The sequence below is a fragment of the Passer domesticus genome, chromosome 4 (genome assembly GCF_036417665.1).
Source record: "Passer domesticus isolate bPasDom1 chromosome 4, bPasDom1.hap1, whole genome shotgun sequence".
NCBI lineage: Eukaryota > Metazoa > Chordata > Aves > Passeriformes > Passeridae > Passer > Passer domesticus.
In genome coordinates this window covers 72,412,352-72,424,904 of record NC_087477.1, presented here as the reverse complement: position 1 = coordinate 72,424,904, position 12,553 = coordinate 72,412,352, and the positions used below count along the sequence as shown (strand labels likewise).

The window sequence follows — 12,553 nt, the reverse complement described above, 5'->3', positions numbered from 1 at the left end:
CATACAAGGTGAAATAACTTTCAATCACACTGAACATCTACTTTCAGCCTCCAAGACAGTCAACTGTACTATCAGAAATAATGCTTATGAAGCCACTTTTGTGCAGACTAAGCTTCCACAAGGAATTTCCCCTGTTCAATATGTATCTTTTCTATATTGAGAAAACACATACAAAAATTGGAATTAGAAGTTTTGTCAACTTCAATTAATGTTACTATTACAGACAGTAAAGCGGCTTCAGTAACAAGACAAATCAGATATGTGGTACTATGAATATCTGTTTAATGCCATAGTCATAAAGAAAAAGAAATTGATTTATTGTAATTAATCTATTCTGTGATGGTTACCTTGGCAAGAGAAATGACTTTCATTTCCTATATGGTATCTATTTTTAAAATGATTTTCTAAATAACGCTGCATGTTCTGGAAACTGCTAGTATATCCCTTTCAATAAGGGCAATTGGATACAACTCAAAAGAAAGATAATATTCATTGACTTTCTGAAGTGTTTTGGCATTGAGACTCTGAACAATCAGATACATGGAAATGCTAACTACTGAGCTAGTTAGCATATATGCTTCAAAAACCATTAAGGCTCTTTTGGAATCTTAACTTCATTTTTTTGCTTCAATAAATTCAAATTTTCAACATGCATTTCATTTTTCTGATTTGTTAAGATGGCTTTTACACAACTTGATTCATTCTTGCGATGTCCCATATCTTTACATTAACACTCTCATTCATGTCACTTCTAGTTATACAAAAATGTGTCATCTAAATCACTCCAGAAACCACCTAATGTTTACAACCTGATTCCCTGGTATCCCAGTGTAGCTGTCTGTTTGTATTACCTAATCAGGGAACAACAGGAATAAATCAGTGATTAAAATTAATTTTAAATCATCTAGTTAAGGTGTCATTCTGCCTAAGAGGAAAAGAAAGACTGTTTCCTTGCTACAAACTCCAGAAGTCTTTTCCTCAATTCTCTATCACTATTGCAAAGTGTAAGGCAGATTATGCAACAGTGCCTTAGGCCAAATGTCACACAGATACCATAATCTCTGAAGGCAGCAATAGCTGGCCAAAGTAACCCATCAATAAAAACATGCTCAGATGTGCAATCATAACCAATTTATTCATTTGGCCTGCATTAGCAGATTATTTCTTCAAAGAAGGTCTATGTGCAGGACTGTAGTAACTGCATGGATGCCCCACCCCTGCAAATGTTGAAGGCCAGGCTGGATGGGACTCCAGGCAAACTGGTCTAGTGGGAGGTGTCCCTGTCCATGGCAGGAGGCTAGAATGAGATGATCTTTAAGGCTCCCTCCAAACCAAACCATTCCAGGATTCTATGATGCTATGAAAGTTTGACAGTTCTGCACTTCAAGTAAGAAAGATGACAAACACTAAGAAAATTTCAACAAAATCTTATTTTAGACACATCTCAAGTTTGTGCTGAAAGCAAGACACATTCGAGAATAAAATTATCATTTTAAATTTTTAACAAAGCTGCTCACTAGAGCCACACTTACTCCTCTATGTGGTCCCATATGATAACACAAGTATCAGAAGAGTTATATTCCCCCCTCATGACTTAAAGTAAGCAAAGCCAATGCTCTATGCTGTTAGCATGCCCACACCTGAGCAATTTAAAAGAAATTAGTGTTACAAAGTTTCACCAATTATGTTTCTATGTTATCCCCATGCAGCAATTTCTTAGAACAGTGGGATGGAAGGCACTGTGTGTTCCTGTCAAATATATCAGAGTGGCTCTCTTTCAAAATTCATCACGGAATCTATCAACCAAGACTAGCTCTTGCTTTAACATGTTGCACACTGTTTCATGTTAGCAGATTTTGAGAGCTTGGTTAGTTCAGAATGGGCCACATTGCCTGAACCCCATTATGACAGGCCTTGGGAGATCAGCAGCACTGGACACAAGGAATGTCTCAGGATGTGCTGTGGACCAGCTTAGGTAAAGTGGCCCCCTAGACTGGGAGAAAGAAAGTCTTGGAGCGCTGGTTTTATCCCTGCAGAAAGTCACATCACAGGAAGGTGTCTCCTTTGCTCATTCTTAAAAAGCCCTCACATATTTCAGCAGAAGGACACAGCAACTGGTTGAACTGAAACTCTAGCACCATCTTGGGGTGCAGCCCCACGTGTCACACTGCAAGTGCTTGGTGACTGAACTGCACCCCACAGGAACCGCAGCAACACAGAGGAGACCCGCTCGCTCTACTGAACAATGCAAATTTTAGCAGAGAAGTAGTCAGGTACAAGCTAATTAAGCTTGGATTTGTGACCAATGGACAGGCACATAAGTAATTTCAATATTATTACTAGGAAATATGCCTATTGAAAAGTCTTACATGTATCAGTCTCCATAAGTAACCTCTAATTCCAACCTTGCTCACAGCATCCACCTTGTAAAAAGTGACACACATGAATTTCTAAACTCTTATCTATTTAATAAATTTCTGAGTCTCAAAGATACCGCTTTTTGTCTTTTTACCATAACAAGACAAGTAATGACAAGTTTCACTATTCAAATACAAAATAAAGTACTTTCAGAATTAGGAGGCTTTAAAAAAAGAAAAAAAAGAACCTCCACTTGCACCTGAACAAACTGACCCATGTTTCTGCAAACAACAACAACAAAACTAACCATCAATCTATTTAATGTTGACAGATCAGCCATCTTTACTTAAAATTTGAGGCAGTAATTTCAGGATAATATTTCTTATTTTCATCAAAGGACTTTTATATAAATATGCCCCAGTCCTAAACATTAGGGCTTTTTACCCAATGTTCCATTAGAACGGATATCCTTGCTTGAGCAGTTAATTGCAAAACAACATTTTAAAATTTCTTCCATATTTTAGCAGGACAAAAATTAAGACAAAATCTCTACTCAAGGTCAATATTAACAAGCTTTTTAAAATCTGAGCAATTCTTCAGCATATCTTTAAGTGCTATTTATTCAAGTGTTTCAGAAAAAATAAACTTTAGAACTACAGTAAGAATATCAATTGATTGCTGCATTAAAGTACTTGTCTTAAAAATCTTTCTCACCATCATTCTGCCTCCATTTTCTGGCAAGTTGCAATGTACTTACATTTCCTTTGCTCCTGACTGCATCATGACCATCTGCAGCCAAAGACTCATTCATACAAATATAGACAATCTGAGACACCAAAATGCTTGTCACACAAAAAATACTGTCCTCAGAATGTACATCCATTAACAATTTGCATTCTTACATATACCAGATGGTGCCTGTCAGAATCAGGCCTCCTCACAAACACGCTTAGTCCACAACCGGCTCTGCCATGGCAAAGACACAGTGAGGCACAGCAGCTTCTCTGACTCTTCATTCTCCACAATGTAGAAAACGTTTTAGAAATAAACACCAAACTAAGGCTTCTTCAAATCAGATCTTTGTTTTCAGCACCGTGAAATTAAAACTAGAACCTACTATTTCTGTTCAGATTAGTGTTTTACAGCATTACTCTTTTTAACACAAGAGGCAGAACAGAAATCAAGCAAAACTAAGCTACCAAATGAAGCACCTAAGTATGAATGTAAAACATAAATGAAGTACCCTAAGAATGAATACTATGGAAATTAAAATCCACAAGAGGTTATTTCAAAATAGATGTTTCAACCACTAAATGAAAGTCTGACAAAAAAAGTACTTACTGCTATCAAGCCAATTTTCATATAATTATTTTATGACTTTCTCTCTCCATCAAGCACCTTTTTGAAATGATCACCAATTTTATGGCTTTTGGTTACTGGTAGGGGAGGAGGCAGGCTGTCTGCCATTTCTTAACATGTTATTGTTTTGTATTAAATGCAAAAATCAACATTTCATTAACCACATCTCTGTAATTTTCTATGAGAGTCAGAAAAGTTACTACTGACCCTCATCACCTTTTCATCCTCTGCACACTTTTCTCTCTAAAACGATCAGGCTGCAAAATCCTAAAGTCTTCATTGAATTGTCATCCTGTTTTGGCTCTTCCACTTGTGTTTGTGTGTGCCTATACACACATGTGTATATATACTCTGTCTACAGAAGCACACAGGGTAAACACTATAATCACTTCAATTAAATACAATTTTATTTAAATATATTCAAGTTGAAATCCACTAAGGCTTTTTTCCCATTACTCCCAATAAAGAGAGTCAAACTTGCTTGTTTTACTCCAATACTAAGGTTGAAAGAAGAGATTAGTCTGGAAGAGCAAGTGTTCCATATCCATGTGAGCAGACTGGCATTTCTGCATACACCTACTTTGAAAAAGGGATCACAGAAGGTAAGCAAAACTATACACAAGCTCCATAACTGCCCATGTGGACTATTTATCAGGCTACTTGCAAAAAGAGAACATCCCAATGAACACATCTGCCTTATCTGACAACAAAAAAAATCACATGTTCTCAGATGTCTCAGACGATTCAGAAAACTACTTAAAAAAAAGTCGTACTAGAAAAAAAGTATTTATTTGTATATTTGTATCTCAACAATTTTTAGAAATATTCCTTACACACAACCAATCTACAATTTCAACTACAGTTCACAGAGTATTTTTATCTTTTTGTAGAGACGAAATCATGAACATTGTATGGAGTAGCTTGAATGCCTCAGCAGAAATATTATTTTAACATATCTTTCACAGTCCAAAATCTATTCATTATTCCTATCAGATCAGCATACAAACTTAAATACAAAAAACCCAACAACATGAGAAATGTGTTTCAAAAATCAGAAATAAAAGATATCTTACAAGTTACTTTAAAGTATTACTAGTATCACCCTTCCCTTTAATTCTGGGGAAAAAATAAAAAGTCTGTATTTCTTTCATGCAATGCAAAAAGCAGCTTTAAGTAAAAACATTTAAAAAAACATTTAAAGGTTCAATTCTGTGTTTGAATATACATTATTAAAATTATGACCTGCAATTTCATTAAAGAGAAAAAATGCACAAGCTTAATTGTATGAGCAGGCAACAGAAGTCAAAACAGCTCTGAAATAACTCAAGTCTACAGGTTGCAGATTATAGGTTAATGTTGAACACTAAAGATTTGACAAGGTGACAGAGGTCAAAGGTGAAGTTATTTTTCCAGCCTTTCAGATCTCATGTAGTTTTATTCTTTCAACACTAGTTGCATAGTTTCTTCCCTTCTCTGTTAAAAATTATTAATAAATTCATCTCCTTCCTTTTGCTCTGCAACTAAATTTCTCTATATAACATAAATTTAGTTCTAAGTGATGCTTGTTATTTTCAGCTATGTGGACATGTATCAGGAGTGTAATTTCTGAAGTTAAGAATCAATCATCAGTATTCCTTAGTCTATGTATCAGACCTACATTTTATTGTTCATAAAACGAGCATACAAAGACAAACATATCCTCAAGAAAGACATTACTTCTTGCAATTATTTCTCTGTATTTGTTTCATATTCAAATAAACTTCTGTGGTAGTTAGAGTGCTGACCTCAATATTCTGCAACGTTGAGAGGAGAGCAAATTACCAACAAAATTGTACTTTGCATCACTTTGTTAGGATAATAAGTAATGGGAAAGTGGGAGGTCAGAAATCTCCCAGTTAGTCAATTAGCAATTTGGTAACTGAACAAATACTCAGGTAGCTTCACAGTGAGCCAGAACGTGACGGTAACGCTACGGAAGGTGGTGGGAATAACCACCAAATCTTTTCCATTTCCTTGATTACTTTTCCACAGCCTTGCTGGCACGAGTGCCTGTGCCACCAATCTGACCAGGAAACCTCTCTGGGTTAACATTTCCTCTGCCCCAACCAGGTTAATCTCAGGAACCTGATTCATTTTCCCAAACCAGTTGTCCACATAACCACCCAAATGCTTGTGCAAGCACAAGCTATGACTGGGAAGGTGTGGAGAGCAGTAATGCAACCAGGCTGCAGAGGTGGGGTAGTTTTCTCCTTACAGCAGTGACAGATCAGAGTATTTATAGTTCTGTAAACTTAAAAAACCAGTTTCTCATTTTTGCTGTCTGAAAAATCTCCCTGGAGAGCTTCCTTTAACCTGTGCTACAGATCATTCTTTCTTTTTAAACACTGCCTTCAACTGCCTCTCCCTTTGTCCATTTTTCTGCTCAACTACACAATATCTGTTATCTTTCTTCAACCTGCTGCCTTCACCTCTCCTCACCTGCTCTAGTCAGTCCACTTCAACTCCACTTCCACTCAATCATGTAACCTGGAAAATGAACATTTGCTACTATACATGGCTTTTTATTTAGGAATTCTGGATTGCACATGTTGCATGCACAGAGCAACACATATTCCAGACCTTTCTATCCATACAACACTAAGTCAATTTAGAATTTTTAGGATTACCTTTATGCAAAGCTTTGTGGTAACTTTAACTCAAACTGGTGCCCCTGACAAGAATTGGGAAGGGTTTACAGAAAGGAAAGCATGACACTACATAGTACAGAATCTCTTGTGAAATCATTCTGACATACACCGATTTCCATAATTTACTAAATAAAACTAAAGAATTCTTGGAGAACTCTTGGCAAACTAGCATTTTAAGAAACCACAAATTAAAATACAAACATCACAAGCAAAATATATCTAGCAAAAAGAAGGACAATAAAGCCTTAAGAATCTATTAAATAGTCCAGACTTACTTCATCAGAAGCAGAGCGAAGACACTGGACAGCAGCCTGTTTTTTCATTTCCTCTAGTGTTAGATCAGAGCACTTTTTCTTACTCTTTCCCCATTTCTTGTAAGCTCCCTTTTCCCAGCCCAGGAAGATGTCATTCTCCTAAAATCAAACAAGAAATTACATTATTTAAATGCATTAATATCTCAGTGCTATAGCAGAGCAGGACTACAAATAACATACTGAGCAAAATGAAACCAACCCCTTTCTATCTGCTAAAAACTACTTTTTGCCAAATTAAAGATTAGTTTAATTACATAAAATTTGCACTTACTATTCAGAAAAGCACAAGCATCTTTCACAGGACATGGAGGCAACTCACACTTCACTGTAATATTTTCCAATTTTTGCAAAGTATATCCACAAAGGCAATTTTATGGCCAATTTATGGTTGAATGCATTACTGTAATTTACAAAATATGTTAGTTTCACTTATCTCTGAAATAATAAGAATGAGAAGCAAGTAGTTTAGAGAATGAAGATCAAACTTAAGAGAAAGTTAAACAAGCCGGAAGAAAATGCAGTGTTAGATCCTGAAGCCTTCAACTCAGTGTTAAAATGAACATGACTACAGCTAGAGAGAGCAGTACCTATCATAAAATAAACCAGAACTATTTCAAAAGAAAATTCATGTAATTGAAAAGTGAGGGTGAGTAGGTGGGGTTGGCTCCTAACACATGTAAGAATTATGAAGAACAGGAACATCTAAGCAGAATGCTATTGTATTATATGTAATCAACTGAAGATACATAGCATCCCTATTATATAGCTTTTCAGAATTTACAAAATTTATTACCAGGCTTGCTTGTTCTTCACTGTTTGTTCACATGATTTCCCACATTCAACTCATGAAAGAAATATTTTGGCTATCAGTAAGATGGTTTTAAACATCTTAAAATGTATGCTTGTCTAAAATAATCTTCTCCAGACAGATGCACAAGCATCTGAGGCTTTTCAGCCTACCTGTTTCAACCTTTTCCATGTATCTGTTACTGCTTCCAAAGAAAACCAAGCTAAGGCCTACCATCATTTAAAAGAATTCCTAGTTCCCTATGGTTTTAAAACAAAGTAAAACAAGCTGTCAGAGCAAATAATTGTCCCTGTGCAATCAAAGAACAAGATGGGAAAAAACGGGGACCAAGAGAGACCAATCATCCTCAGATGCAGCCACTGAAGGGCTGCCATTTGTGAAGAAGGAGCAGAGCAATTTGCTAGATTTACTGCTTAAAGTCTTACTTGAGCATCAAAACTGGAGAATTGCATTTAGTGCTGAAAGAGCAAAAAGCTACCAGTCACTCTAATTTTCCTAGTACTTGTGCAAGGTGCCAGTGATTCACTTAAAACCAAAAATTTGAACAGGCTACTATGCTGTTATTAGAAGGAATAACAAAAGAAATAATATAAAAGAATAAAAAACCCCCAGAGAATAGGTTCAAATGGTTGTGCCTATCTACAATTCATTTTTACAAAATAAATTTTCAAGTCTTTTCCAAAACTGCAGTTTATGTATTTCTTTATGCAACGAGGCTGTAGAGCACTCTAACTCTTCCCAATACTCATGGGAAAGAAAACAAACTGATGAGAACCAGCTACTCCCACCAGCTCCCAAAACCCCTCCAGCTCATTCACATGGGTACAGCTGCAAATAAGTAAATACAGACCCATTTCTTTATGTGCATGAAGATCCAGGTACACCAGCAAATTTCCACTGGGTTAACTTCATTTATTCTGATTTTATGTGGAAAGTTCACAAAGACAACAACTGCAGCAGGAAAGCATTCCCAAAATGCTATGTATTACTGTTTTTCGCTATGCTAACAAAGGTTTGCTTTGTACTGATAGATCACAGCTTTACCAACTATCTGTCAGCAGAGCAGCAAGAACCTTCATGCTCACAGAAATTTATAAAGCATTTCATTCAGTCCTTCATACATGTAATTTCAAAAATATTTGACACTTGTCTACAAACTTTGACAGTTTTCAACTTTTAAAAACTGAAAAATCTCTTTTAAGAGATGTACAGTTTTTTCAATGGAGGAAGGGAAGCTAAATGGAATTCTGTCTCAGGCCTCCACCCCAGAGCTGTGGTATCATGGTCTCATCCCTCCTTCCAGAGTAAGTGAGTTGTTTGTGCACTGTGGGAACATCATGGCTTGTCCTTCAGGATGCAGAGATTGAGGACATAGCTCTGATAGGATTCTCATTTTCTTTCTACTTCTTTATACAATACACACTGAAATTTTTTTTTGACACATGGTTTTCAGTCACACCTGGCTGCCAAGTTTAAAACTTGGGTTTGGATTTTTTTCCATGTCAAACTCATAAGCTTTATAGCCTCAAATTTTACAAAACTAGCAAACACCATGAATTACAGCTATTCCCTGAAAAGTTTTGCAGTTTAAAATCTTCATCTAAACTACAGTATTTATCAGCATTATATATGTATTGGATATAGCCTATGTTGCTGAGGATCTTGCACCTTCTGTACACAAATTAAACACCATACCTATAAAACCTTACAGAACAGTGAAGAAAAAAACCTTAGGCATAATTCTTGTGTATCAGAACCATTCTGGATAAAGACAAAAAGGTTTTACAAAGCCCAACATTACAGTAAAATGCCTGAGAAACAAGGAAATGTAACACATCCTAGAGAGTGAGTTTGTAGAATGGTGAGACACAAACAGAGTGACCCTCTTCTTTTATGACGACTAAGTTGCCAAAAAAAACCAAAAAAACCCACAAAAAAAAAAAATTAAAAACCTGCAAAAAATACCAAAAAAAAACCAAAAACCAAAACCAAAGACAGACAAACCAGTAGTTGCCAATGGTTTAAATTAGTTAAATAAGTATCTTAATTTTTTTTTTCCCCTCTCTTTTACTCTCTGTCTTCAGCAGTCAAGTGCCCATCAGTAGGTTTACTCCTTAGACTGAAAAGTATCAAGTTCATAACAAACAGGAAAGAAAGTAGCACAGCAAAACATTCTGTATGCATGAAGACAGGTAAACTACTTCCTCCACGTGGAAAGAATAACCAAGAACTTCTGATCCCTTCACCTACTAGATGCCTTCATTTACCATGTTTCTTAACAGAACTAGAGATTATAACATCATGCTCATTTTAATGCGAGAGCTCTACATTGGTTGCTGAACTTTTCACAAAAGCAATGCCACTCTGAACTTACAGATTTTAAAAGTGTGCATACATACAGAAGAAAAACTAAAATTTTGCTTACAGAGGTCAAATATTTAAACCAGACCACCATTACCTATATTTTCAAGAGATGATCATCCAATATTAAAGAGGTATCAACAGAAAGCCAATACCCTCTGGACACTGAAAAACCCCTAAGTTCCTATATCTAAACTATTATTTAAACTTCTGCTCTTCAGAGTCCTACTATCCCCTACCTACTACATAACTAGATAATTTCATTAGAGATTTATAATAATGAAAACACTGAAAGTGCAGTTTCCTGAAAAAAATAACTTAATAACTATAAATATGGGTAAAAAAATATTGATGAAGTACCTGTATTCTTCACACTAGTGGTGCCTCAAGAAAGCCAGAATTTTGAGTGCTTCATTCAATTTTAGACTAAGATACAGTCATAAATTTTAGAAAGATTTTGAAATGGTTTATTCTATTCAACTATGCAAAAGCAGCAATAGCAGCAATTCCACCACTTCCCTCCAAACTATCAAGAAATTGGAGAAGCAAAAAAACCAAACAAATGAAGTTTGATAGTGATTCTCCTTTCATTTGCTGTAAAGAGAAATACCTACTATCCATAAGAAAACAAATGTGACCTGAAATATGACTGAAATAAAAACATTATAAAGTTCATGATCCACATAAATGGCAACATTGGAAAGGGAAACATAACCTGTTTCTAAAAAGGAAAAAAAAAGGAAGACTTGGGAAACTACAGGCCAGTCAGTGTCACTTCTGTGCCTGGCAAGATCATGGCACAGATCCTCCTGGAAACTGTACTAAAGCACATGGAAAATAAGGAGGTGACTGGTGGCAGCCAACATGGCTTTACTGGGGACATATCATGCCTGACAAATTTAATGGCCTTCTAAGACAGGATAATAGCTTTGGTGGGTAAAGGAAGAGTAAATGATGTCAACTACCTGGACCAGTGCAATGCTTGTGACACTGTCCTTGCCTCTGGAAAGACACGGATTTGACAGGTGGACCACTCAGCGGATAAGGAATTGGTTGGATGGTCACACTCAGAGATGTGGTCAATGGCTTGATGTTCAAGTGAAGGCCAGTGACAAGTGTTTCTCTGGGTCTGTTTTGGTACTGATGCTGTTTAACAGCTTTGTCAGTGACATGGACAGTGGGATCAAGTGCTCCCTCAGAAAGTTTGTCAGTGACACCAAACTGTGTGGTGTGGCTGGCACACTGGAGGGAAGGGATGCCATCCAGAGGGACCCCCATCCAGAGGCTTGAGAGGTGGGCCTGTGTGAACTTCATGAAGTTCAACAAGGCCAAGAGCAAGGCACTCCACCCAAGTTGAGGGAATTCCAAACACAAATCCAGGCTGGGCAGAGAAAGGATCACAAGGAGCCCCAAAGAAAAGGATTTAGGGCTGTTGGCTGACGAGAAGTTGAACGTGAGCTGGCAATGTGCAGTCACAGCCCAGAAGGACAACTGTGTCCTGGGCTGCATCCAAAGCAGCGTGGCCAGCAGGCAAAGGAAGGTGATTTTGGCTGTCTCATTCTCATAAGACCCTACCAATAGTACTGCACCCCAGGTCTGTTCCCAACGTGAGAGGGACATGGACCTGTAGAGCTGAGTCCACAGAAGGGCCACAAGAGGGCTGGAACACCTCTGCTATGAACACAGGCTGACGGAGTTCTTTAGGTTGTTCAGCCTAGAGAAGAGAAGGCTCCAGAGGGACCTTACAGCACCCTCCAGTACATGAAAAGCCTACAGGAGAGCTCAGGAGCGACATCTGACAAGAGCATGGAGAGACAGCACAAGGGGGAATCTCTTTTAAATGAAGGTGGGCAGGTTTAGATTAGTTATTAGAAAGAAATTCTTTACTCTGAGGGTTATAAGACTCTTGAAAGGTTGCCCAGAGAAGTTGTGGCTGCCCCTTCCTGGAGGTATTGAAGGCCAGGCTAGATGGGGCTCTGAGAAAGCCATTCTTGTGGAAGGAATCCCTGCCCATGGCAGGGGGCTAGGAACTAGGTGTTCTTTAAGATCCCTTCCAAACAAAAGCATTCAATGATTCCATGACAAATTATATCCAAAATGGAACACCACTGCCTCTTTGAGGATTTCACAATTGAGATTTGGGGGAAATTAAAACAGATCACAAATTATTCAACAATGTATAAAGACCTTCAGTGATCTTGCCTGAAAAAATGCTTCCACTTAACTGAGATTCAGGAAAAACTCTCATAGATTGCTTAAAACCACAATCATACTGAAATTTATTATAAACACTGAGAAAGGTCTGGTGGGCCAGGATCAGCTTAGAGATTCCTTACAGGCTGCCTCAGACTGAGGTCAAGATAAAGAGACAATACATAGGTGGGAAAAAAAACCCACAAGAGCATGGGTTCAAACTCAGCTAATATGCCCCAATGGAAATGCAGACAAAGACTACATTTCAGAGAGCAGTATAAGTTTTCTCCATGGCAAAAAAACTTTGCTGAACACAGAATAGAGAGGACTGGGAAACTTTCTTTAATGTTAGATGATGATAACTCCAAATCCAGGTATTATCAGGGAAAGAATTCATCTTAGACTCATAGTGAAAAACCAGGGAACCATCTATCCACTGGATGGTTCACTAGAAAGTCACCTCTTTCCCAGAT

At 37.3% G+C, this 12,553-nt stretch overlaps 1 protein-coding gene across 2 annotated transcripts in view; it reads right to left on the bottom strand.

Moving 5' to 3' along the window:
- KIAA0232 (KIAA0232 ortholog) overlaps positions 1 to 12,553 on the bottom strand; it is a 65,304-nt gene that overhangs the window by 25,523 nt on the left and 27,228 nt on the right. For both annotated transcript variants that reach the window (XM_064418737.1, XM_064418738.1), the window contains exon 3: positions 6,680 to 6,817. In XM_064418737.1, coding sequence (XP_064274807.1) covers positions 6,680 to 6,817 — 138 coding nt within the window. The remainder of the gene's footprint in view (positions 1 to 6,679; positions 6,818 to 12,553) is intronic.